Source organism: Sciurus vulgaris, assembly GCF_902686455.1.
Source record: "Sciurus vulgaris genome assembly, chromosome: 8".
NCBI lineage: Eukaryota > Metazoa > Chordata > Mammalia > Rodentia > Sciuridae > Sciurus > Sciurus vulgaris.
In genome coordinates, this window is record NC_136468.1 from 6,652,250 (window position 1) to 6,676,996 (window position 24,747).

The window sequence follows — 24,747 nt, forward strand, 5'->3', positions numbered from 1 at the left end:
TCTCAGAATTTTGGCTAGAAGTCCAGTGATGGGAATAGATAGACAAGGACAACCACATTCTGCAGAGCAAGATGGAAGATGTCTTCCTCTGAGTGACCATTTCTGAAGGAACCATGTGCTTTCTTTGTGTGGTCCTTCTCTTGCCATGGATCCTTTGTTAACTTTGTTAAATGTGCAATCTAAACTCATGTGTGCTTCAGGGAAATATTGGAGAGTTACATGTTCTCTCTAGGGCATGTTATGGAGAAGCCAATGTCAAGATGACAGGGCAAGGAGAGTTGGCAAATGTGACCACCAGGACATGCTGATGAAGCATGGGAACATGCTTTGGGGATTCTGAGAAATTCCTAGGTGAGGAGAACCCAGGAGTAAAATAGAAAATGAACGGGGACTTCAACTGTTGTCCTCTCCATGTTAAAGGAAATTTTTTTCACCAGAAAAACTGCAGAAGTCTGAGAAACATTGGTTACACACAATTTCTATCACTGCAAACGAAAAGCCAAGGGAACTGTGGTCTTTGGTCAGTAGAAAGGTGGAGGATGTAGCTCTAACCCTTCAGGGAAAAGGAGGAGCCCAGGTGCCATGGGAGTAGACCAAGCCCAGCTCTAAAATCATCTTGAACTTTCACCAAAAAGTGAAATTCATTCTGTATTATTGGAAGTATCTGAGGTTTCTTCCAAGACAAAACAGAGTCCAATTCTGCACAAACAGGTGAGAACTGAAAAGTTTTATTATAATAATAATAAACAAACAATTCAGCTGGGTGGGGACACAAGTATGGATAACCTGCCAAGCATTAAGTACTCAAGGTGTGAGGCGAAGGCCTGGGGTGGGAACAGTTGGTTGTTTCTCAAGAAAAGAACAGCTCTGGTTATTCACCAAGCTGTTAAAGCTGAGATGGGTCGGAGAGCCTACAGATACACAAACATGATACCCTTATTGGTTGAAAGCTGTCTTTTGTGCTTTCTGACTTTTAGGGATCATTACCGAGTTGAGTTCTGAGAGATCTGTTTTCCAAATAACTCTTTGTTCTTTGAAGAGCAGATATAAGGAACAATTTGATTCCTTCTATGAAATCTATAATTAAACAATTTGACATTCACTGAGAGAAAAACTATCTCCATCTATAAGACTGCCTAATGCAAACAAAGAATTAAGTTTCCTAACAAACTATATGGGCAAGATAATCATTACCACCCTAAAGGCAAAGGTAAGTGTATAGAAGCTGCAGACAGAGACTATCTACCCATCTAAAGGAATTTGGAGGAGAAACTTTTACTAGAAACTCCTGGATACAGCTTGGGGTAATGTTCTTTGGTCTCCTACATTTCCTTCTCCATGTCTCTGAGGAAGCATCCACTGGTAGCAAGCATCATTATTTTTACTTTCAAGCAAAATGAGAATTTGTCCCTCTCCTGCTAAATCAAACATTGCCTGTTGCCAAGGGTGAACTTCACTGCACTCTGGTCCTGAGAGGCTGAGACAGAAACTAGAGCTCTCTGACTTTGGTAAACAAGTCACTGGGGAGGGTCATCGGGTGATAGTCAGAAAATATAAATGCATTTTTCTTTAGGTTTAGTTTTCCAAAAACAGATGCCATAGAGAGGAAGCAAACCCCCAGAATTTCAAGATTATTTCAACTATACTACTGAGGTTCTCAGCCTCCACTCGGGCATTCTGCTGCCTCAAAGCCCAGACAGACTCCCTTTCCAGTAGTCTTCTCTCCATTTGCCCCTTTCTCTTTTCCTGCTCTAACTTACTTTCCAGGCTTTTGATTTTCTCTTCATACTCCTCTCTTATCTGTGCTTTCTCTCTCTCCAGTTCTGCTCTGTAACGTTCTTGGATTTCTAGGATTTGCTTCTGAATTTCCTCCTCAGCCCTCTGGTACACCCTATTGGTATAGTATCTCCCTTTGGTCTTCCTCACCATGTGCTGGACCAGGGCCAGCAGCTGCGCCCTCTGTTCCTCCTGCTCAGCTCCTGTGGCCTTGTTGTTGAATGCACAGTAGCGATGACCGAACTGGCCCACCAGCTGTTGAATGTCATCTGAAGCGTTCTTTAAGTAATCGTGGAAATCGGTGCCCTCCAAGTCATCTCTCCGGGTGAACAAGAGAATCATGAAACTTCTGGCACTGTCTCCAAACATTTTTAGGATTTTCTCTAAGGCCTTGCGCTCTTCCATGGTGTGACGGCCCAGCGGGATCACCAGGACCAGAGCGTGAGGCCCTGGGGAGGTCAGGAGGACGCAGCGCGCGATCTCTCTGTCTGTGTCAGCATCCTGTACCTCGGGGTCGAAAATGCCAGGAGTATCAACCACGACAACTTCGTGTCCGTTCCACATGCTGCTCTTCTTCTCACAGGTCTTAGTAATGGATTTTGCTGCAATTCCAGATTTAAATGCTTTCTCTCCAAGGATGCTGTTCCCTGTCGCACTTTTTCCCGCTCCAGTTTTACCAATTAAGACAATTCTCAGTTGGGAATCTCTGTGACCTTGGTTTCTGGGCCCTGGGACATCAATGAAATAGACACAGTGTTAGAATCTACCTCCAGCTATTTCCCATGCCAAGTCCCCTACCCCACACTGCTCTCTGTTACAGGCTGTGGGCTTCTCCCCACTGCCAGCCCTGTACTCGCAGGGTCTATAGATAGCCTTCTGGGTCAGTGTCCATCGTGGACAACTGGTACCTCCCTTGATCTTCCATCTTCATTCTTTCTTTTCAAGATTCCCTTGAACTCCTTACTATGACCGTATGTGGCTTTCAAGCCCATAGAGGAGGAAATAAAGTGGTTTCAGAAGAGAACTGTGAGCTGCTGCTGAGAGCTTGAGGTCATTTAGGAAAGAGCACAAAACTTGACTTTGGGGCTTCTGCAGTGGCAGATTGATTTTCCCAATTTATATGCCAAATGGAGCTTCCCAGCATGGAGCCAGGTAGCGAGGTTTATACAACCCATCACTATTTTTATGGAAAAGTTTCCTGTGTTTGAGATTCAGAATCCTGAGATGAAAGAAATACATTTCCGAAAGCTCTATGTCTGAGAACACTGGATCCCGGAAGGCGAAGGTTATCTAAGGAAAAATGTGGTGGAAGTTCACATCTTTATTTAATTAGCATCGGGGTGGAAGACACCATCCTTGGAATCTCCTGGGAGCACTGGCCTCCTGGCCATGGGAAGGGGAGCAGGAAAATCAAGGCAGGTGGGATGAAGGGCACCAGAGCCCGGCTGCAGCACTGCCACAGTTTGCCAGTGTGGAGAGTGCTTGGATGGCGATCCACAGGCTGACTGCCCCAAATCGTTCCCATCCCTGTGTGCAGGCCTCTTTGGGATCTGGATTTGCAGCTCTTTCCACTAAGAGGCATCCAGTGAATCTAGAGGGTCTGTGAGGCTTGCTTTGGACAGTAGCACAATGGAATGCCTCGTGCAAGCAGAGGCTCCAGAGGTGCTTACGTGCTGTGGCCACCTTCTCTTCCTGCTCTTCCTGCAACTGCTGTGTGAAGATGCCGGGACTGGCCCACTCCAAGACACCTTGCTCTGCCCAAGCCTGTTAACTACACACGAGTCCACAGAGCTATGGAGACCAAGACCCAAAAGCTGGCCCAGACCCAAGACCTGTCCTGCTGACCCACAGAATTGAGAACCAACTAAAAGTTGATGTTTTAAGCTACTAAATTATGGGATTGTGGGATAGTTTTATAAATCAGTTCAACGGACACAATCAATTTCTATGGGTCAAAGGGTAAAGGGAGGGTTTTGTGATGTATGCAGTCAGCCTGTTTAACTTGGGGGTTGTAGTGGGACTACCAGCAACAGGTAAATTAGGCACCTGATGAAGGATTGATGGCTCCCACATTTCTCCTTCTCAGTCCTCCTCCAGGCTGAAGGAAGGAGCAGAAAGGCAACCAGAGAGGCTTCCCAGCTATTGTGCTGTGTCTGCTTTGTGGGGAGCAGGAAGAAGAAACTGTGCTGGGCCCAGGACCAAGCAGAGGCCCTTTCCGTTTCTCTCCCACTTAGCATTACAGCATCTCAGGCGGAGGGCAGGAAGAGACGAGGGCCAATGAAGAGAAAGGAGGGACCAGGCTGTTCAGCTGGGGACTGGCTGTCAGAACCAGAGGGCCCCACACCCCCGGGGTGCCCCCTTCCCACCAGCCAGGCCCGGACCCGAGCCTGTCTCACCATAGCTGGTCCCTGGTTGGCTGGGGTTGGAACTCACATCCTGGTACTGGGCTGCCATTATAGTTTGGATTCCTGTAGATAAAGAAAGAAAATCGTGTACTTTGGATAAATGCAGAGCGACTGGAGTGTCTGATGGAGGGTTGTCAATGTTTTCTCTTACCTGTTCCTCTGATTTCTGTTGCCTCATTTCCCAGAAGCTCACTTAACTCTGTTTTCAGCTTCCTGTCCTGGTTGCTGCATTTCCCCCCACTCACCTAAGCACCTGCAGGGCTTCCTTGGTGCTGGCTCTAGCCTGGGCCCCTCTCCCTGGTGGGCTGGCGTTGGGGTGCCTTTCACAGGCCATCTGTCGCCTACAGCCTCCTCGGCATTCCAAACCTCGACTCTGCGCTTAACGTTCTCATTTGGCCTCTCAAGCAGAAGTTGGCCAAAAGGGAGCCCCGCCCCGCACCTCCCGCCAGGATTCCTCCCCCGGGTAAACCCCGCCCTTCAGCCAGCAGCTCCCGCCAAGCCCGGGGATCCTCCGCTCCTCTCCTCTCCTCACTCGCCTCACTCCACCTGAATCCTGTTGAAGTGCTTCCAAAAACCTCAGACTGGTTCATTTCTCTCCACCTTCCTGCTCCTCCACTGCCATTGCTTTGCATGTATGGCTTTCCTGACTGATCGCCTTGCCTTCCATCCCTTTTCTAATCCACCAGTTGGAAATCTAAAATTTTACCTTTTTTTTCTTGCTTCAGTTCCCTAGTTGCTTCCTACTGCCTTCAGAAAGCAGTTGAAATCCTCAGAATGACCCGGAAAGCGCTGCATGATAACTTCCTTCTCTCTCGTGGACTTTAACACACCGGCTTCCTCCATGTTCCCAGAATCTCTAGCCTCTTCCCACCTTTACCCTCTGCGGAGCCCTTCCATCTGCCTGGGGCACTCCCACCTCAGATGGCGCCCAGCGCAGGCCTGCTCCGCCCTCAGGCCTCCGCTCCCTGCAGCGGTCTTGCCCCCTCGACCAGCACCCGGACCTCAGGCCCGCTCTGGTGTGCACGCTGGTGGCTCACCCGAACTGCACCCCAGCGGTTCTTCCACGTCAGAAGAGGAAGCTCTGTGTAGGATGTTTTACCAACCCCACCCCTTGAACTATAAACTTTGCAATGGGAGGACAAATGTCACCCCTTTTATTCTCTGGGAACAAGCACAATATTGGACCAACGGTGCTTCTCAAAAAATGTTCACTGAATAAATGGCACGATCAACAATCCCTGAGCTTCTTGCCCCTCTGATTGATCATGTTATCAACCCCTGTCTACTCTGTAAACAGGACAATTCTTTCCTTATTAGTCAACACTTGGTGGCATAGAAGCATTTTTTTTAGTGTTTTCCTTCATTGCTACCCCTGAACATTTTAAAGAACTCTCATTGGTGCAGACTTGAACCAGGACAGGCTGAAAATGCTCCTCCTAAGGACAAGGTCAGCAGGCAGGGAGCCATAAATTATAGATTTGAAACAGTTAGAAAGTCAAGCACTTCTTTTGAAAAAAGGGAAGGGGATTATGTAGGAATAGAAAGGTTCCTATAAACCTGGAAGAGAAAGCATGGAATTTTTAAAACTCAGCAGTGACCATAGAGTTGATATTGATGATTGGCATTAGGAGGAGGGATAGGAGGTCAGCATTGGGAAAGCAGAGGGCTTCTGGGTGTTTGTTTTTGTTTCATTTTGTCTGGGGGACCAGGGACTGAACTCAGGGCCTAGAGGCACTTAACCACTGAGGCACGTTCTCAGCCCTTTTCTCTCTCTCTCTCTCTCTCTCTCTCTCTCTCTCTCTCTCTCTCTCTCTCTCTGTCTGTCTCTCTCTCTCTCTCTGTCTCTGTCTCTCTCTCCCTGTCTCTCTCTCTTTCTCTCTCTCCTTTGTATTTTATTTCAAGACAGGGTTTCACTGAGTTCCTGAGGCTGGTTTTGAACTGGTGATTCTCCGGGCCCAGCCTCCCAAACCTCTGGAGATTATCAGCCTTGGTGATTCCTAAGGCTCTGCTTCCCACACATGGACTCACTAATGCTACTCTACTGATCCTAATTCAAATGCAAAGCCAGGAGAAAGTGCTTTTGTGAGTGCTGAAGTTGGGGAGTTAATTTCTTCTGCTCTGCCTGAAGAACAAGCACCTGTCAGTCCCAGCTTCTCCTGAACTACGAGTCACACAGGGAGGCAGATCCCTTCTCCCTCCTGGGAAGAGCTCATTTCTGGCTGAACCCAGTGTAACAGGTTCACTTGATGCTTTGACTATATCCCTGGTTGCTTTGAAACTTACATGTTTTTTTTCTTTTTCCCAATCTTTTCCCTGAACTTCTTCCACATCTTTTCCTCCCTGATCTCCTTTTCCCTAAACTTCTCCCTAATCTTCTTCCTGATCTCTCCTCCCTAATCTCATTTTCACTGAATCACCTATTTAAAAACTCCCTGTTCCTGCTGATGCGCAGAATCACAGCCTCTGGAACAAGATTCCGCCGTGTTTCTCCTTAGCTAGCAAAGCAATAAAGCTTCTTTTTCCTTTTTCTCAAAACCATGTCTTCATTATTGGATTGTCATCTGGGACAAGGACCCAGCTTTCAGTGACACCAGGAAGGGACAGTCTCTGAGGCAGCATGTCCCTAGCTCTAGACAGTTAATGGGGTCTCAGGCCTCTGACTGCAGAGCCTCTGATCTTGACCTGGATGTCAGTTCCGGGGGCTGCGCACTGAGCTTTGCGGATCTGCACCTCCCTTTCCAGGTCTCAGTGTTTTTCACAACAGCCCCCAGAGCTGATTGGGCCCACTGGCCCTACTTCAGCCTGGAAGAGTCAAGTTTATTATAAATTCTACAACCAGTGCAGTAATAATTTATTTGTAAGACAATTATCCTCTAAACAGTAACCCCTGAAAAAGACATTAATTTGTAGGGCTCAGACTTCAAAACAGATTACGATCTAAAATCAGCAACTATAGGAAACAGAAGCCAACAAGAAATAGATTCTAAAAGCAAGTTTGCCAAGAGGTTTAGGACATAGAGCCAATAGAGAGATTCCCTCCGCACCAAATTTAACATTTTTCTCCCCCAAACCGACCCATATTCGCTTACCTGGAAATTCTGGATCTTATACCCTTCTCTGAGTTTGCAGGCAATGCTAAGCCAGCATATTGAGGAGGAAGAGCAGAGAGGAAATGAGAGGAGGAGCTGTCTAGACTTGCTTATGAAGCGACCTGCACACCTTACCCCTCAGCTACACCAACAGAACTTTCTGTAGTGATGGGATTGTCCTGTGCTGTCCAGTCAAGTAACCATGAGTCACATGTAGGTACTGAGCGCTTAAAATGAGAAAAGTGTAATTGCAGAACTGAACTTGAAAATCTATTTTGTATTCATTCACGTAAATTTAAATAGCCACATATGCCTAGTGGCTACATGCTGAACCTCACAAAGACTCTACATGGGTCATGTTGTACAATTCTGGAAAAATCTACTAGATCAAAACCAGGGAGTTGCTAGCTATTCTGAAGGACCCCTGGGTGCCTGGACCCACTGCTCAGAACAACAGGCCTCCCAGTCAACATTTGCTGCTAGTACCTCAGTCTTGGGCCCTGATGTGAGAAGGAACAAAATCCTATTTACAGCCGGGCGAGGTCGTACACGTCTGCATTCCCAGCAACTCAAGAGGCTGAGGCAGGAGGACTGCAAGTTCGAGGCCAGCCTCTGAAACTTAGGGAAGCCTTAAGCACCTTAGTGAGACCCTGTCTCAAAATAAAACATAAAAGGCCTGGGGATGTGGCTCAGTGGTTAAGTGCCCCTGGGTTCAATCCCTGGTACAAAAAAAATAAAAAATAAAATAACAATGATAATAATTATATATATTTTATATACACACACATTCACACGTCCATGTCCTATTTCCAGGGTGTTTCTGCTGAGTCATTTCTCAGAAGCCAAAGAGAGAGACTGTGACTTGGAGTCACTGAGCTGGTGCTTAGGACCATTTGAGATAGCCTACCACTGACCCCTGACACAGGTGTGTGAACATAGAAACTGTGGGCACTATAGTGGGGGTTCTAATTTTCCAACATACCCATTATTTTCCCCATAGAAAGGGTTCCAACTTGCCATTACACCCTGCAACTGAGACTTTACGGTTGTATGCTTACTTTTGCATTACTTTGGTAATCGTACAAACTTCTAACAAGTCTAACAAGAAAGAAAAGATGAGACAAAAATTTCTCTGAGGACAAATTTCTCTAATTTCCCTTTTTTATCTTTTTTTATATTTTTTAATTTAATTTTTATTTTTCAGACTGCATATTGATTCATTGTACACAAATGGGGTACAACTTTTCACTTCTATGGTTGTACACAATGTAGATTCACACCATTCATGTAATCATACATATTTATAGGGTAATACTGTCTGTCTTAGTCTACTATCTTTCCTTCCCCCACCCTTTAATCTCCCTTTTGATTGATTCTTTGACCTGCAGGTTATTTAGAAGCAGACAACTTAGTTTCCAAACATTTGGGTATTTCCCAGATATATTTCTCTTATTGGTTTTTAACTTCATCATTGTGGGAAAACATTGTATTACTTGAATGTGTTTACATTAATTAAGATGCTTGGTTGCCCAGAATAGGGGGGTCTATCTTAGTAAATAGTCCATGTGCACTTGAAAATAATGGGTAGTCTGCTATTGTTAGGTGGAATATTCTATAAATCACAATTAGGTTGATTGGTTGGTAGTGTGATCAGGTCTTCTATATGCTTACTGTGTTTGTTTGAGAGAAGAAAATTAGAATCTCCAACTCTGATGTCTATTTCTTCTTCTAGATCTATCAATTTTTGCTTTGTGTATTTTGAAATTGTTATTAGAGGCATAACAGATCTAGATTGTTATGTTCTCCTTACTAACTGCTGCTTTGGTCATTGTGGAATTATGTTCTTTATTCCCAATGATTGCTTGCTCTGAAATACACTTCATCTAATACTAGTATAGCAATACCAGATTTCCTTTCTCTTCTTTTTCCCCACAGGAGGGACATGTTTTGGCACTGAGCTACATCCCCAGACCCTTCCAGATTTCTTTTGCTATTGTTAAGATGGTGTCTCTTCTTCTATCCTTTTATGTTTCACTTATGTCATCTTTATATTTAAAGTAGGCTCCTTATAGGTAGCACATAGTTGAGTCTACTTTTAACTCAGGCAATTAGATCTTTTATTTCCTAGCAGGGATTGAACCTAAGGGTGCTTAACCACTGAGTCACATCCCCAGTCCTTTTTACATTTTATTTAGAGACAGGGTCTCACTAAGTTGCTGAGGCTGGCTTTGAACTTGTGATCCTCCTGCCTCAGCTTCCTGAGCCACTGGGATTATAGGTGTATGCCATCACACCTGGCATAATTAAATCTTTTATACTTTATGTGATTAGTGATACAGTTTGGTTAAATTTGTCATTTTACTATTTATTTCTAGTTGTCCCATGTATTCTTTTGTTCCTTTTTCCCCTATTTTCCTTCCTTATTTGAATTGAACCTTTATGATTTCATTTTATCTCTTTTTGCTGGCTTGTTAGCTCCACTTCTTTGTTTTGTTCTTGGTGGTGGCTTTGGGGTTTGTAGCATGCCTCTAACTCATCAAGTCCACCTTGGAGTACTAGCAAACCACTTCATGTATGTGGTAGCAAAGGAAAACCTGTTTCTGCAGGGATTTTGATTCTCTAGTTTCTCTAGAAAAATGCTAAATTGGAGACCTCTGTGAGTTAATTTGACAGCCTTTCACCTTCTGGCACAGAATAACAGGAACCAGGTGGTGCTGGGACATGGGCACTGCTTGCCATGGCAAACCCCAGTCTCCTGGCTATGGGTCTCCCAAACCTTCCCCTCTCCTCCCCTCCCCTCCCCAGGTACCAGAGTGTGCAATAAAGGAGCCCACCATGCATGGCCCTTCAGGGACTTGGAAACAGAAACTTCTGTTGGCCTAGAATCTGGACGGCTATTATAAAAACCCACTGCTGAGTAACACCTCCCCCACCTCAAGGGTGTTACGGTTTGGTTTTCAGCAATTTCTACACAGTTTGATATCTTTCTTTTGAACCCATGATTCCCTTCTTCACACATATATAAATATCTGCACCACTTTATGAGAAATTATATGCCAAAGAAACCAGAGGATGGTTCACACCTCTTCCCCAGAAAGTCTGTGGCTTTCAACGGATGTCAGTCAATTTCCCAGCACCTTCTCATGGTATGAGGATGAGACTGCTGCTTGTAAACATGCCTGTGCAGAAAAACACCTCCTCCTGCCCCACCCCAGCCCCTTCCTGTCTCATCTCCTTCACTCACAGTTGTAGTCACCTCACAGGATAGAAGGTCAGAGTGCAGGGGCCATGTCCCCCACCACGTATGCAGCATGGTGCTCAGAACAGAGAAAGCCTGGGAAAAAGAAAAGTTATCCCAGGGAGATCTCAGAATTCTGAAGTGGGCTCAGGATCTGCCTGGGGCATCTCTTTGGGCTGATCTGGTCAAAGGGAAAATATTCTGCCTCCCACATGGAGAGGAGACCTAATTACCGATGCTCACTGCTGTCTTGCACTGAGTGAAACAACCAGTACAATAAGTGGGAGAAAGTTGTATTTTACTTAGAATCCTGAGAATGGAGTTTTAAAAGCTTAAATTGCTTTTAGAAAATATAGCAGGTTTATTATCAAATTCATCAAGATCATTTTTGATTATTGCTATTTGGAAACAACTGCAACTTGAAGCGTTCATGAGAATACGCAGCTGACCGTGATGGTTCCGCATAAATTCGCACATGGGAAAGCAATTTGCACATTTTCTCTGGTTATATTTTATTTCCATTAAACAAAAAGATCAGGGATTTCAGAAGCAAGACAAGCAATTGGTCACGTGCTGGCCATTCTGCAAAATGGATTAACGTGAATCTTAGACCACAGGCAGCCTCTTTCTGCAAACCCCCTTTGGGTGAGAATGGAGTCAGATTACAAAACCATGGTGTTAACGAGAACTCACGTATGAGATTTACCCAAATTTCTAGAAGGCAGGGAGAGGTGAGGCTGTGTGGGCAGAACCTCCACATCAACATGAGCTCAGGGAAGCTGGAGCTGAGGTGGCCATAGAGGCTGTGTCTCAGGGAGGTCCAGGGGTCTGCGGGCTGGAAGCCGATTAGGAGGTCTGCACGTGGAACAGTGGGCCCATGACCCTCTCCCTCCCCATAATTCAGGACCCCACATTCCAAAGTACCTTTCCCCAAGGAGATCATCAGAAGGTTCTTTTCTGAAGACTAAATCCTCCCAGAGAAACCCTCGCCATCGGGCCCTCGGGGCTCCTTCCCAGGGCTGCCTGCACCTGTGTGAGGCCTCAGGTACACACCTGTCCGCCATGCAGCTTCCAGTTAGCGTCTCCGATAATTCATCCTTAAACATGAAAAGACAACCAAGCAGAGCTGACATTTGAAGAAATAGTACGTGAAAGAGACAGAAGAGGTGGGCTAAAGGTAAAAAATAACCCCGAAGAGAACTTCTCATTCAGAATGCAAAATCAGGAAAAACCAAACATGCGACCTTAGCTATGAATCCTCCCCCTGAAATCAGCTAAAAACACTGCCCTGGTGAGCAGCAAAGAGACTGGGCCCTCACAGGCCTGGAGCTCGGGCAGGGTGGAAACCTCGCTGGGGGGACGGAGGGAGGAAGGGCTGGCCGTCTCTCCCCATGTTTCAGCAAACCCGGGGCAGTTCCCCTTGGCTTTTCTAAGCCTTAATGACATGAAAATAAGAGACAAGAAAGAGTCTCAAGGGAAGCGTCTAAAAGGGGTGTTCCTGCCATAAAACCCAAAAGGCTACTCCCTCAATGCAGGGTGAGCTGAAAGCCAGTGACCTCTAGTTAATGAAGGATCACTGAATTATTTTACAATGATCAGAATGCAATTTAATGAGGCAAAATATGCTGAGAGCAGTGGATTGTGCCAGTAATTGTAGTAACCTGGGAGGCTGAGACAGAGGGTCCAAGTTCAAGATCCACTTCAGCAATCTGGCGAGAGAGTCAACAACTGAATGAGACCAGTCTCAAAAAAAAAAAAAAAAAAAAAAGACCCCAGGGGTGCAGCTCACCCCTGGTGAAGTGCCCCTGGGATAAATCCCCAGGACCTAAATAAATAAGCAGACAAAAAATGACGGATAGAAAGAAAACAGAAGACAATAGGGTAGGTGAAATCTTTAAAGTGATAATAGTTTTTTTTTTTTTTTTTCCCTTAACTGGTGAGATTCACCAATGTACAAATTCAAGAAATCTAACAAATACCAAAGAAGAAAATTAAGGAAACTACAGTGCATCCCAGCAGGGAAAACATCTTAAAAGCTGCAGGAAAGAACAAAAGCTGACCTTTGAGGGAGATGTAGTTTTAACTCCGCTGGTTTCAATCTCACTCATCACCTACTATCCACATCTGCCTTGTGCTGAGACACATTTCTCTTTTGAGAGTTGCCGACTCTATTAAAAAGTACTGCGTTCCCAAAGAAGGACCATTCGTTCATGTGTACAAGAGAAGCTTCACTCTTGCTGGAAGCATGCACTCTGGTCTAAAGATGCGTTCGCAGGCTACTTGTACGAGTCCTGGGGTGAATGATGTACTAATGATGTGAGGCTGACCAAGTTATTTAACAGGTCCAAGCTTTAATTTCCTCACCTGCAAAAGAAGCATTATACTTAACAATGCTATGGCATGGATATGACAGACACGAAATAAACTACTTTTTAAGTACCAAACCTGTTGCCTTCCTCATAATGGGTACTCAATACATGGAATTACAGTTAAAAAAACAAACAAACAAACAAACAAACAAAAAACTATGCTGGTTTCTTCAGAGTAACAAAGGAAGAGAAAATAACAGTGAACCTGAAAGACTTCACGTGGGATGTGGGCCAGGGAGGTGAGGAAGCCGGTGTGGACAAACTGGCGAACACAGGGGCCAGATAAACACCTTTCAGACAACAAAGATTGAGAGCACTCGCCGCGAACACACCCTCAATAAAGGAATTTTGTGCAAGAGGATAGAGGAAGGTTGTCAGAGAGTCAACTGGAGAAAGAGAGAAAGGAGAGAGACAGAGTCCAAGGCTAGACAAACATGAACTGTACAAAATAACAACAATACCTTCTAGAACTTAAAAAAAATTAAAATACACAATAGCAGCAATACGTAGTTTGGGGAAGCAGTGGGTATGGAATCAAAGGTTCTAAAGTAATTTACTGGATGAAAAGAGGATAAAAATATAGACTGCTTTTAGATTTTGACAAGTTAAAATGTGTATTCTAATTGCAAGGTAACCACTAAATAATTAGGAAGAATGTGTATAACCTCTAAACTAATAGGTAAAAAGTAGCATGTAAAAAGCATGCAAACAATTCAAATTAAGACTAGGGGGGGAAAAGAAGAAGAAAGAAGTATGGAATAGTTTGGCTGTGTAGAAACCAAAAAATAAAGCTTCCCATGTGTGTCAAATAGAAACTATACTGTAAATGCACCCAATCCTCCAGTCTAAAAAAATAAATAAATAAAGATTTTTGGAGTATGTAAAAAATTTGGAAACTTAAAAATTGAGAAAAGATAAAAGCAGAAATACTGACAAACACAGCAACCCAATGCTAAACAAACCCTCCAAATCAAGCTATTTAAACTTTTCATTCAATATTTATTGATAGCCTAAGGTGAACCAGGCACTGTGCTAGGCAACTGAACATACCAGCAAATAACAGCATCTGAGAATCTTGCCCTCCTGGATCTTCCAGTGTTTGGGGAGGAGACAGAAAGTAAACAACAACAACAGAAATGTTTGTAAATTATTAAGTATGTTAGATGTTGACTTACACAAGAAACAAGGTAACAAAGTATGATGAAGAAAATCAAGAGTCAGAGAAGGTAAGTTCAGCTGTTTAACAGTGTGGGCAGGGAATAACTGTGATGATCTCTTCACGAAGATAAAACATGCTTTTATATTTATAGGTACCAAATAAGAGGCGTCACCTCCATAAAGGGAGTGACCGAATGACAAGAGCAAACATCTTTGTAAGTATACATCAGTGATGACAGATTTCAGCATATATCTCTCAGTCATTGCTAGAACAAGCAGATGATTTAATCAAAACTTCCAAGAGGGCTGGGGAGATAGCTCAGTTGGTAAAGTGCTTGCCTTGTAAGCACAGGGCCCTGGGTTTGATCCCCAGCACCAAAAAAAAAAAAAACTACCAAGAATGATTAAGCAATGTAGGTTGTCGACTTGACCTAACAAACACACAATAGTCCCCTTCATCCTCAGAAGAGACCTCCCAAGACCTCAGATGGGTACCTGACATCCCAGAGTACCAAACCTTATACCGTATGTTTTTCCCATGTACCTGTACCTATGATAAAGTTTAACTTACAGATTGGGCAGAGTAAGAGATTAACAACAATAACTAATCATATAATAGAGCAATTGTATCATTATGCTATAAAAAAAGTTATACGCATGTGGTCTCTCTCTAAAATTTTACCATACTGTGCTCACTCTCCCCTCCTCCTCTTCCCTGTAGTGAGGACGGGAAACTTAAACCAAGACAGCAAAACTGTGGATGGAGGACACTACCGTATGTAAAATATTTCACAGAACTTCAACCAGTGGTTTTCAAGAACACGGGGAACACTTGTGAATCTTGGTCTTATGTTTGTCCTGAGGAAAAATGGTCTAAGAAAGTCATCGGACTGAAATAGCACAGATCATATTTCCTGACCACAATGTAATTAAGTGACAAATAAATGTCTAGAAATTGGAGAACATAGTTCTAATAATTCATGGATGAAATAAAATATGATAGAATTGATAAATATATAGAACTAAAGGAGAATTAAAATACAGTTCATCAAAGTGTATGAGATGTAGCCACAGAAGTAAATACAGATTAAATTTTAGCTCTAGGTGTGTATATTAGAAAAAGAATAAAGTTAATCTTTAAGAAAAGAAGAAAGGTATCATAAAAACAAGAGCAAGACACAAAGTGGGATAAAATTTTGCAAATCATAAATCTAATGAAGAACTTGTATATATGAAACAGAACAAAAAAACCCAAAGTATGTAAAGAAGGCTTACAACTTATTAATAAAGGCAAGTTACTCTGTTGTAAAATAAGTAAACTCCACGAGCATTTCTGACATCCGGTAAACTACACAGTCTTAGATGGCGCAATTGGATACGTTTTGACAGACGTATGTCAGAGTGAAATGGACAGCACTGTCAAGATGCCCGTCAGTCCCCACAGCTTCCTCATGCCTTCTGTGACCCATCTCTGCCCACCCCAGTAACCACAGAGGCCACTCACTGATGTGCGTAATGTCTGTCCCTTGCCGTGGACATGCCAGTGGCTTAGGCCAGAGGCAAACCCGAGACCTCAGATCTGTCATGGAGGAGGGGACGATTTTCATCACCCTCATCCACACATTTGGCAACAGGGCAATTTGTCAACTCCAAATCCAGAGAATGGAAGCCAATTTAGAAGGAACTTTGGATTGTCAAGACACTATGTTAGCAAGAAGAAAGAAAATCACGTTTGGGGCTGAGCACCCTGTTGGGTCTCTCGAAACATGAACTGGGGTGGAAAGTGCACTCTCCCCTTGGCCAGCGGGTGGGACCAGCCCTGGAGGAAGGGACCAGCCCTGGGATGAGGACTAGCTAGTGCCGCTTCCTCACAGGACACCCATCCTGCCTCATCCGCTCCACCTGCCTCCCTTGGCCCTACGGTGAGACAGGCTTTGGTCAGGTTGGAAGGGTAGAATTTGCCAGCCCGACACAGACAGAGACAGATGGAGCCCGACACAGCCAGTGACAGAATTAAAGGCCTGGGTGCAGCAGGGTGTTCAGCAGGGCCCCTTGGCCAGCACCCACCAGATGCCCGCAGCACCACCCCCAGCTATTCCAACAAAATGTGCCTCTAGATTTTGCCCAATGTCCTCTGGTGGCCACAGTTGCCCCCTCTTGAGAAGCCCTGCCTTGGATATTTCATATTAAATGCAGAGTCTGTACACAGTGGCACTTCACTCGGCCATGCAGAAGAATGGGATCATGGCCTTTGCTGGAATGGAGAGCTTCATGCAAGAGAAGTGAGCCAGGCTCAGAAAGCCAAGCTTGGAATGCTTTCTCTCCCACGCAGAAGCCAGAGCAAAGGAAGGAGATAGGGGCGGGGGAGGGTCCCGTGGAGCTGAAAGTGAGAGCAGTGGAGTGGAGCAAGGGGATTGGGGAGGAGAGCAGAGGGCAGGAAAAGAGGATGGTGGGATGAACTGGCCAATGGTGAAAACCACTGTGGCGTTTCTATACATACGTGTGTGTGCGTGCGCTAATTTAAAAATCTGTAAGTAAATAGAGGGAAGATCAGTAGGGTAGAGGACGGGGGGAGGAGGGGAAAGGAAAGTACTGTGAACTGAAGTGGAGCAAGTTATAGTCCATGTATTCCATTTTTTTTCATAGAACGATGTCAAAATGAACCCCATGTGATGTATAACAATCTACTATTAAAAGCATTTTTTAAAAAACATAGACCTCTGTGTGGATGAAACCATTGTTTTTGAAAGCAAATTTGCACCCCTAATCAGCTAATATCTACCCAAAAGAACTCCTGGCCGTTGCTCATGGACTATATACACAGCATTTTGGCAAATGATCGCTTCCTCTAAAAGTGCCTCCTTCGATCTGGGGGGCTCAGTACTCACAGCTTTTCTGGATCTCCTCTGGTGGAGTTGTCTTCAGGGTTCTCAGCCACAGTGGAAGACAAGTTTCTAAAACAAGAGCTTCAGTTTATTTTTAACCACAAGTATGCTTTCCAGTCTGGTGATGCACTATTCACCAGATAGAAATTGTCTACAAAGGAAGTGCATTCTCGGGAGGTCAGCTGTCATCTCTGGAATGGTCAAAGGTTTTGTCTGAACCCACACAGGTTCAGAGTCCATGCCCTTAACTGCAGATCCTGTCCCTGCTCGTCCCCTCTCCTCTGTCTATGAGGGCGTGGAGGACTCCTCAGCGTGGGGAGGACTGACCTTAAGAGAACAGGATCCAAGTTCATAAGGGACACTTTTCCCACCTCAGATGTAGCCAGTCACCCTGTAGGCGAAGCACCCCTCTGAGAATGTGCCCTTCCCAGGGACTCCTGCTACCCCCCACTCACTTGAAACACACTTCTCAATCACATGAACATTGACCCTTAGGACTGGCACTTCCTAAGGTCTCCCCTAGGGTAATCTCCACAGCAAAGAAGGCCGCATGGAATCGATATATAATAATGCAATTAAATAAGATGGTTCTGCAGATCAAGGGAAGAAGAAATTCAGTCTTTCCTTCCTGTCCCTTCAAAACTGCTCCTTAGCGCTAGCTGTTCCCTGCCTTGTGCAAGGAATCTGAGATAGGTTCTTCTCAGGAAAAATATCCCATCACTCTTAGTCACCTTTGTGTAATTGAAGCATCTAGGGATCAAACTCTGACCTTCACTCCAGGGCAAACCTTCCCCAGTTGTGCCTGCTTCATGTGCTGGACACAATCTGGCCCTTTGGGGGACAAGAGGCAAATTTCGAGGCTTTTCTTGTGGGGCATCATTGATGACCCTTCAGCAAATCTCCCTGGAAGCTTAACCGAAACTAGTGGCCTTATCTTCTGTCCAGTTGTTACTCCAACCCCAATTCCCAGCACCTGGACTTCCAGACCTCTGCTGCACATGGCACTGCTGGGACACCACCACTCCACAGGTAGCCTCTTGGGCCAAGTCCCCTTCTAGCTGGCTCCCTTCTGTGTGACCTGCATTTGCTAGGTAGGAAACATTGCTTTTGCTCCACAGTCAGTGAAAGTTATGGTTGCTTCCACAAAGCCTCTGTCTGTCCTCTGCTACTTCTGTCTCTTGGTAACATCCTCTCATGTCCTATGAAACACCAAAGCCAAACTCCAGAAGACACAGATGGTGTCCTGCCAGGAATCTCTTAACATATGCCAACCATATCCTTGGAAGCATCAAACTCCAGGAGCCACCTGGCTGGTACTGAGGTGAGAACAACAAAACCCTGTTGGGAATGAGACACGAAATGGCCCTACTTAACCACATAATTACATATAGATTGTTTCTTTTACTGAGGAGGGAATTAGAGATGAACCCCCAATTAACCAATCCTAAGGACGATTGTCCTTGGCCCTAATGATGCACCTGGTCTCTGGAGCTGATCGGGTTGATTAAGGAGGATGGGTCGGGCACACATCAAGTTTTTAATGTCTAACAAGTTATGAGTTAAGACAGAAGAACAGAGGGAAAAGAAAAAACTTGTACTATCTTTTAATTGCTGTCAGGCCACGAGTTAAGGCCCAGGAGTGCATTTGCCCTTTGTCCCTGTGATGGTCACCAACGGTCTCAGTGGGACTGGTCACCAGAAAGACCAAGGAATTAGAACTTTCCACCTCATCCTCTTGGAAGGAGGTTGGAGCTGTAGATTACAGAAACCCTTGATCAAGATCTAATAAACTTCGGGGTTGGTGAGGAAATCCAGGTGTGGGTGGAGGGAACACAGATAGGCCTGGAAGCCCTGCCCTGCACATCTTCTCCATCTGGCTGCTCCTGTTGTTGTGTCCTTTGTAATAAACCAGCAAACACAGTTTCCTTGAGTTCTATGAATCATTCTAGAAAATTATGGAATCCAAGGAGGAGATTGTAGGAACCCACAATTTATAGCCAGTCAGTCAAAGAGGCCTGGACTTGAAACTGGCACCTGAAATGGGAGCAGGCTTGCAGGACTGAACCCTTCAACCTGTAGGATCTGACACTAACTCCAGATTGATAGTTTAAGAACTGGAGCTGGGGTTGTGTCTCACTGGTAGAGCACTTGCCTAATACCTGTGAGGCACTGGGTTCAATTCTCAGCACTACATAACAATAAATAAATAAAATAAAGTTAATATTGTTATGGGGCACAACTTAAGAACAGACTGATCACCACTGAAAAGTCCAAATTTGAGAGTCTTTCTTAAGCTGGCCAGCTAACTGTTTCACACAATGCCCCCAAAAATGGCTATTGGGAGAACAACCCCGATCATAGGGTTGTAGGGGTTCTTATACCAAAAATCACATTAATCATAAGTGTCTGTTGCTATGATTTGAAATTACAAACTAACATCATGAGATCATCAACAGAGGGAGAAGTGGGTCAAAATGACCCTTATCTAGGTACAAACTAAAGAATGGTTACTAACATCCACACAATCACTGTTCACATGGTACATTATATAGAAGCAATAGGAATCAAAAGAGAGCAATTTTTCATTACATAAGAATTGTCATTATGTATTGCTAAATCTGCCATGCTAAGTAACAAATGATGGGCACAGAGGTGGGGTGTTCCCATGGGAGAAGCTTATTTCCTACATAACATGGAGTCTCAGAGCAAAATAGAGTCTGTTTAGTCATTTCCCTTAGAGACTGGCCTGTAATATTCTCATGGAGCCAGATCTGTCAGCCCATCACAATTATGTCCATCTATATCTAAAAATATTTAAAAGAATTGGAGTGAATTGTACGATACCCCACTGGTGCTGAAGAACCCATCAGGGTGGGGGAACGCACACGTTATAGTTTGGATATGAGGTGTCCCCCAAAAGCTTACATGTGAGACAATGCAAGAAGGTTTGAAGGAGAAATGATTGGGTTATAGCATTAACCTAATCAGTGAATTAATCCCTGATGAGATTAACTGAGAGGTAACTGAAAGCAGGTGCGTATATATTTTGTATCTGGAGAGTCTCTGCTCCCTGATCAAAAAGTGAGCTGCTTCCCTCTGTTACACTCTTCCACCATTATGTCCTGCCTTGCCTCGAGCCCCCAGAAATGAAGCAGGCTTCTATAGACTAAGACCTCTGAAACTGTAAGCCTTCAAATAAACTTTTCATCCTCTATGTTTGTGCTGTTCAGGTCATTTAATCACAACAGTGAAAAAGCTGATAACACCCCATATCTGGTGGCAGGTGTGTTCAGCATGGGTGTGTAGAAAAGTTCTTTGCAACACGGTGGCCAAGTTCCAAGGCCCAGAATCCCAGGACAGCAAGGAGGCAGTGCATGATGTTTTTCTAATCTAAATTTGAAGTCACATGGTGTCTCTTCAACCATCCTGTATTTTTTCAATACAGTCACAAAAGTTGACCCAGTTTCAAAGGAGGGGACACACACAGACACCATAACTCAATGAAAGTTGGGACAAGGCAGATGTTAAGCATTTTGTTATAGGCAAGGTGTTCAAGATGACTGAATAGAGAGGGTCACCTTCCTGGCTGCTCCATGGCATGAAACAAGAAAGCATACAGGCAGCTTCTCAGCAAGGCGGATGAACATAAAAGGGGGGGGGGCTTTATTGGAATTTAATACTGGATATTCAAAGCAGATGGGGGACTCAGGAGGTTGGATAAAATAAAGCAAGAAAGAGATTCCAGCACCACAGACGCTGCAGCAACTGGAGGCACCAACCAGAGTGGTCCCTCTTCAAGCAAAGTGAAGGAATAGGGGAACGAAAGGAGCCTGCATTTTTTAAAAGGAGATCTGAGACATGTCTGGGCATGGAGTTCAGAGATCAAAGACACTGCCCAACTAAACTGAAAAGCACACTGCACAATATCCTTGTGTGGGAAAGAAGCTCTCATTTCTTCAGGTGGTGTGCAGAGAACAAAAGAAGGAACCATTTTGTAACTGTGGCACCAGGGCTGACAACTGAGGGAGCCAATACCTGGCAAACCAGAATTTGGCTCTGAAATATAGGCCACCTGGCAAATCCACACTACATGACATAGACTATGCCTAAGAGACCAGGAGAAAGTCAAACAGGGGAGAGATTTATACAGGGGACAACTGGTTGTGGAAACCCACCTGGCTGTCCCCTTCCACCTCCAGTCTGGCTACTTGTAGGACCAGCTAAGAGACACATGTCTGGCTGGGAATTCAAAAGTGCAGAAACAGGATATATTGTTTGGAGATTGAACCTTAGACCAGGAAATGTGGGGTCTGTAGGTTACCTAGTGGGCTAAGAATTGGCTCCTCTACCACAGGAGTGGAACTCAGGGTGGACCCCTGAGGTGCAGCCTTCCAGCATAAAATGGCAACTGCTGGGCACTGGAGGTGCACTGATTTAAAATCTTGAGACCAACTGGCATTCAGTGAAAAGCCTGGAGACCACCTAAGCCTAAATCCTTCCTCTGAGATTCCTCCTACCAGGTTACCTCTCTCACTCCAGCAATCTAGAAGGTGGAGCATCATGTGCCAAATGACCCCACCTAACACTGCTGAGAAGCTGACAATCTTTTGAACTCCAATGTAAACAATTCTTTAACTTTTCATTGAGATTTCTCTCTCTCTCTCTCTCTCTCTCTGATCATATCATTTCTGCTTATTGTGACAACTAACATCGTAGACATCATAGCAGGAACTATTTGGTTTTATGTTGTACATTGTTTGAATTGGTTGTTGTTATTATTTGTCTCCCCCTAGATGGGGAGGCACTGGAAACCTTCAGAGACACTGCAAGTTCACAGAGTAGAAACTCTACTGCCTCAGATTCATACAGTTAGATGGGTAGACACACAAACAATATAAAAAAGCAAAGGAACAAATTGCCCCAAATGATCCAAGATACTCCAATAACAGAATCCATTGCAACACAGTGGAAGAAATGTCAGAGGAGTTTAGAATGTACATAGTTAAACTGATCTGTGAGATAAAGGAAAATATAAGGAGTGAAATAAGACAGAAAATACAGGGAATGAAAGATCACTTCAATAAAGGGATAGAAATTCTGAAACAAATCAAGCAGAAATTCTCAAAATGAAGGAATCCATAAACCAAATTAAAAAGTCAATTGAAAGCATCATCAACAGACTAGATCACTTGGAACACAGAGTTTCAGGCAATAAGACAAAATATATGATCTTGAAAACAAAGTTGACCATGGAGAAAAGATGTTAAGAGACCATAAATAGAACTTCCAAGAAATATAGGATAACCTGAAAAGAAAGGTTTATTGGTATAAATGAAGCCTTGAAGATATAAACGAAAGGAATACACAGTCTTTTCAATGAAATAATATCAGAAAACTTCCAAAACGTAAAGAATGAAGTGGAAAATCAAATAGAGGAGGCTTACAGGACCCCAAATTACAACAGACCCACACTGTCATGTTATTAGGAAAAAGCCTAATATACAGAATAAGTATGGGATTTTAAAGGCTTCCAGAGAAAAATGACAGATTACATTCAGAGGGAAAATAATCTAGATCTCAGCTGATTTCTCAATCTTTCTTCAAAGATAGGAGGTTTTGGAATGATATATACCAAGCTCTGAAATAAAATGGATGCCAACCAAGAATACTATACCCAGCAGAAGTAAGCTTTGGAATTATGATGAAATAAAAACCTTCCTTCCATAAAAGTTAAAAGAATCCACAACTAGAAAGCCTGCACTACAAAACATACTCAATACGATATTTCATGAAAAAGAAATGAAAAATAAAAGTTAAAACCAGCAAAGGGAGAAACTATGTGAGAAGAATAGTCAATCAAAAGAGAAACTAATTCAAAATAAAAACCAGAATTAACTCAAAAGGACAGGGAATAAAAATTATATCTCAGTAATATTATTGAATGTAAATGGTCCAAACTCCTCAATCAAAAGACATAGACCTGCAGATTGGATTTTTAAAAATCCAATATACTGTCTCCAAGAGACTCACCTCACAGGCAAAGACATCCACAGACTGAAGGTAAAAGGTTGGGAAAAAACATATTATTCACATGGATCTCATAAAGAAGCAGAGGTTTCTATCCTCATTTCAGATAAAGTGGAATTCAAAGTCAAAGTTAATCAGAAGAGACAAGGAAGGACATTTCATACTACTTAAGGGAATTATACATCAACAAGACATAACAATTGTAAATACTTAATCCCCAAACAATGGAGCATATATGTACATCAAACAAATCTTCTTAATTTCTAGAATCAAATAGACCACAACACAATAATACTGAGTGACTTTAACACACTTCTATCACTACTGAATAGATCCTCCAAACAAAAACTAAATAAAGAAGTTATAGAAATAAAAAATACAATTAATAATTTAGACTTAAGAGACATATAGAATATTTCATCCATCGATGACTGAATACAATTTCTTCTCAGCAGCACATGGCTCCTTCTCTAAAATTGACCATGTCTTATGCCACAAAGCAACCCTTAGCAAATAAAAAAAAATAGAGATAACAACTTGCATTCTATCAGATCATAATGGAATGAAATTAGAAGTCAAACATAAAAGAAGAGAAGGCACCCTAACAACTGGAGACTAAATAATATGCTATTTAATGACCAATGAATAGCAGAAGAAATTAGAGCTGAAATAAAAAGTACTTAGAGATAAATGAGAATATCAGTACAACATACCAAACTCTCTGGGACACTATGAAGGCAGTGCTATAAGAGGAAAGTTCATTGTATTGAGTTCATTCCTTAAAAGAATGGAAAGTCAACAAATGAATAACCTAACATTATATCTCAAAGCCCTAGAAAAAGAAGAACAAATCAACACCAAAAGCAGAAGACAGGAAATAATTAAATCAGAACTGAAAGTAATAAAATTGAAGCAAAATAAATAATCCAAAATATTGGCGAAACATAAAGTTGCTTCTTTGAAAAAGTAAATAAAATTAATTAACCCTTATCCAATCTAACAAAGAGAAGGGGACAGAAAACTCAAGTTACTAAAATCTGCGATGGAAAGGAAATATCACAAAGGACACAAAGGACACACAGACGATAATCAGAACCTGTTTTGAACATTTATACTCTAATAAAATAGAAAATCTTGAAGATATCAGCAAATTTCTAGAGACATATGACCTACCCAAAATGAATCAGGAGGACATAGAAATTTTAACAGATCAATTTCAAGCAATGAAACTGAAGACACTGTCAAAAGCCTACCAATCAAGAAAAGCCCAGGAACAGATTCTCAGCAGAGTTCTACCAGACCTTCAAGAAGAAATATACCAATCCTCCTCAACTTATTCCATGAAGAAGAAAAGGAGGGAACCCTTCCCAACTCATTCTATAAAGCTCGTATCCTCCTGACACCAAAACAGATAGAGACACATCGAGGAAAGAAACTTCAGAGCAATATCCCTGATGAACATAGATGCAAAAATCTTAACAAAATACTGGCAAATCACATACAAAAAATGTATTTAATATATAGTGCACCATGGATCAAGTGTGGTTCATCCCATCTATACAGCGTTTGGTTCAACATTCAATAAACATAAGTCATTACATCAATGGACTTAAAGACAAGAGTCACATGATATCTCAATAGATGCAGAAAAAGCTTTGACAAAATACAGCATCCATTCATGTTCAAAATGCATTCTACTGTCATGTACAACTAATTAGAGAAAAATTTTAAATTTTTAAAAATAAAATACAATAAATACTTAGTCTGATTGAAGAATAATGACATTTAAAAAGATTTTTA

The 24,747-nt window shown here is 43.1% G+C and overlaps 1 protein-coding gene across 4 annotated transcripts; it reads right to left on the minus strand.

Annotated features, from left to right (window-relative positions):
- Nucleotides 1-712: 712 nt before the first annotated feature.
- GIMAP4 (GTPase, IMAP family member 4) lies at nucleotides 713-16,943 on the minus strand. 4 transcript variants are annotated; one of them, XM_079152504.1, is made up of 3 exons: nucleotides 16,924-16,943; nucleotides 4,173-4,244; nucleotides 713-2,504 (listed from the first exon to the last, which is right to left on the minus strand). In XM_079152504.1, the coding sequence occupies exons 2-3, from the start codon at nucleotides 4,228-4,230 to the stop codon at nucleotides 1,576-1,578; spliced, it is 987 nt and encodes a 328-aa protein (XP_079008630.1). In that variant the 5' UTR covers nucleotides 4,231-4,244; nucleotides 16,924-16,943; the 3' UTR covers nucleotides 713-1,575. The 4 variants fall into 4 exon arrangements, with proteins under 4 accessions (XP_079008630.1, XP_079008628.1, XP_079008629.1 ...); XM_079152502.1 differs by lacking the exon at nucleotides 16,924-16,943 and adding an exon at nucleotides 7,271-7,354; XM_079152503.1 differs by lacking the exon at nucleotides 16,924-16,943 and adding an exon at nucleotides 4,333-4,625.
- Nucleotides 16,944-24,747: the final 7,804 nt, after the last annotated feature.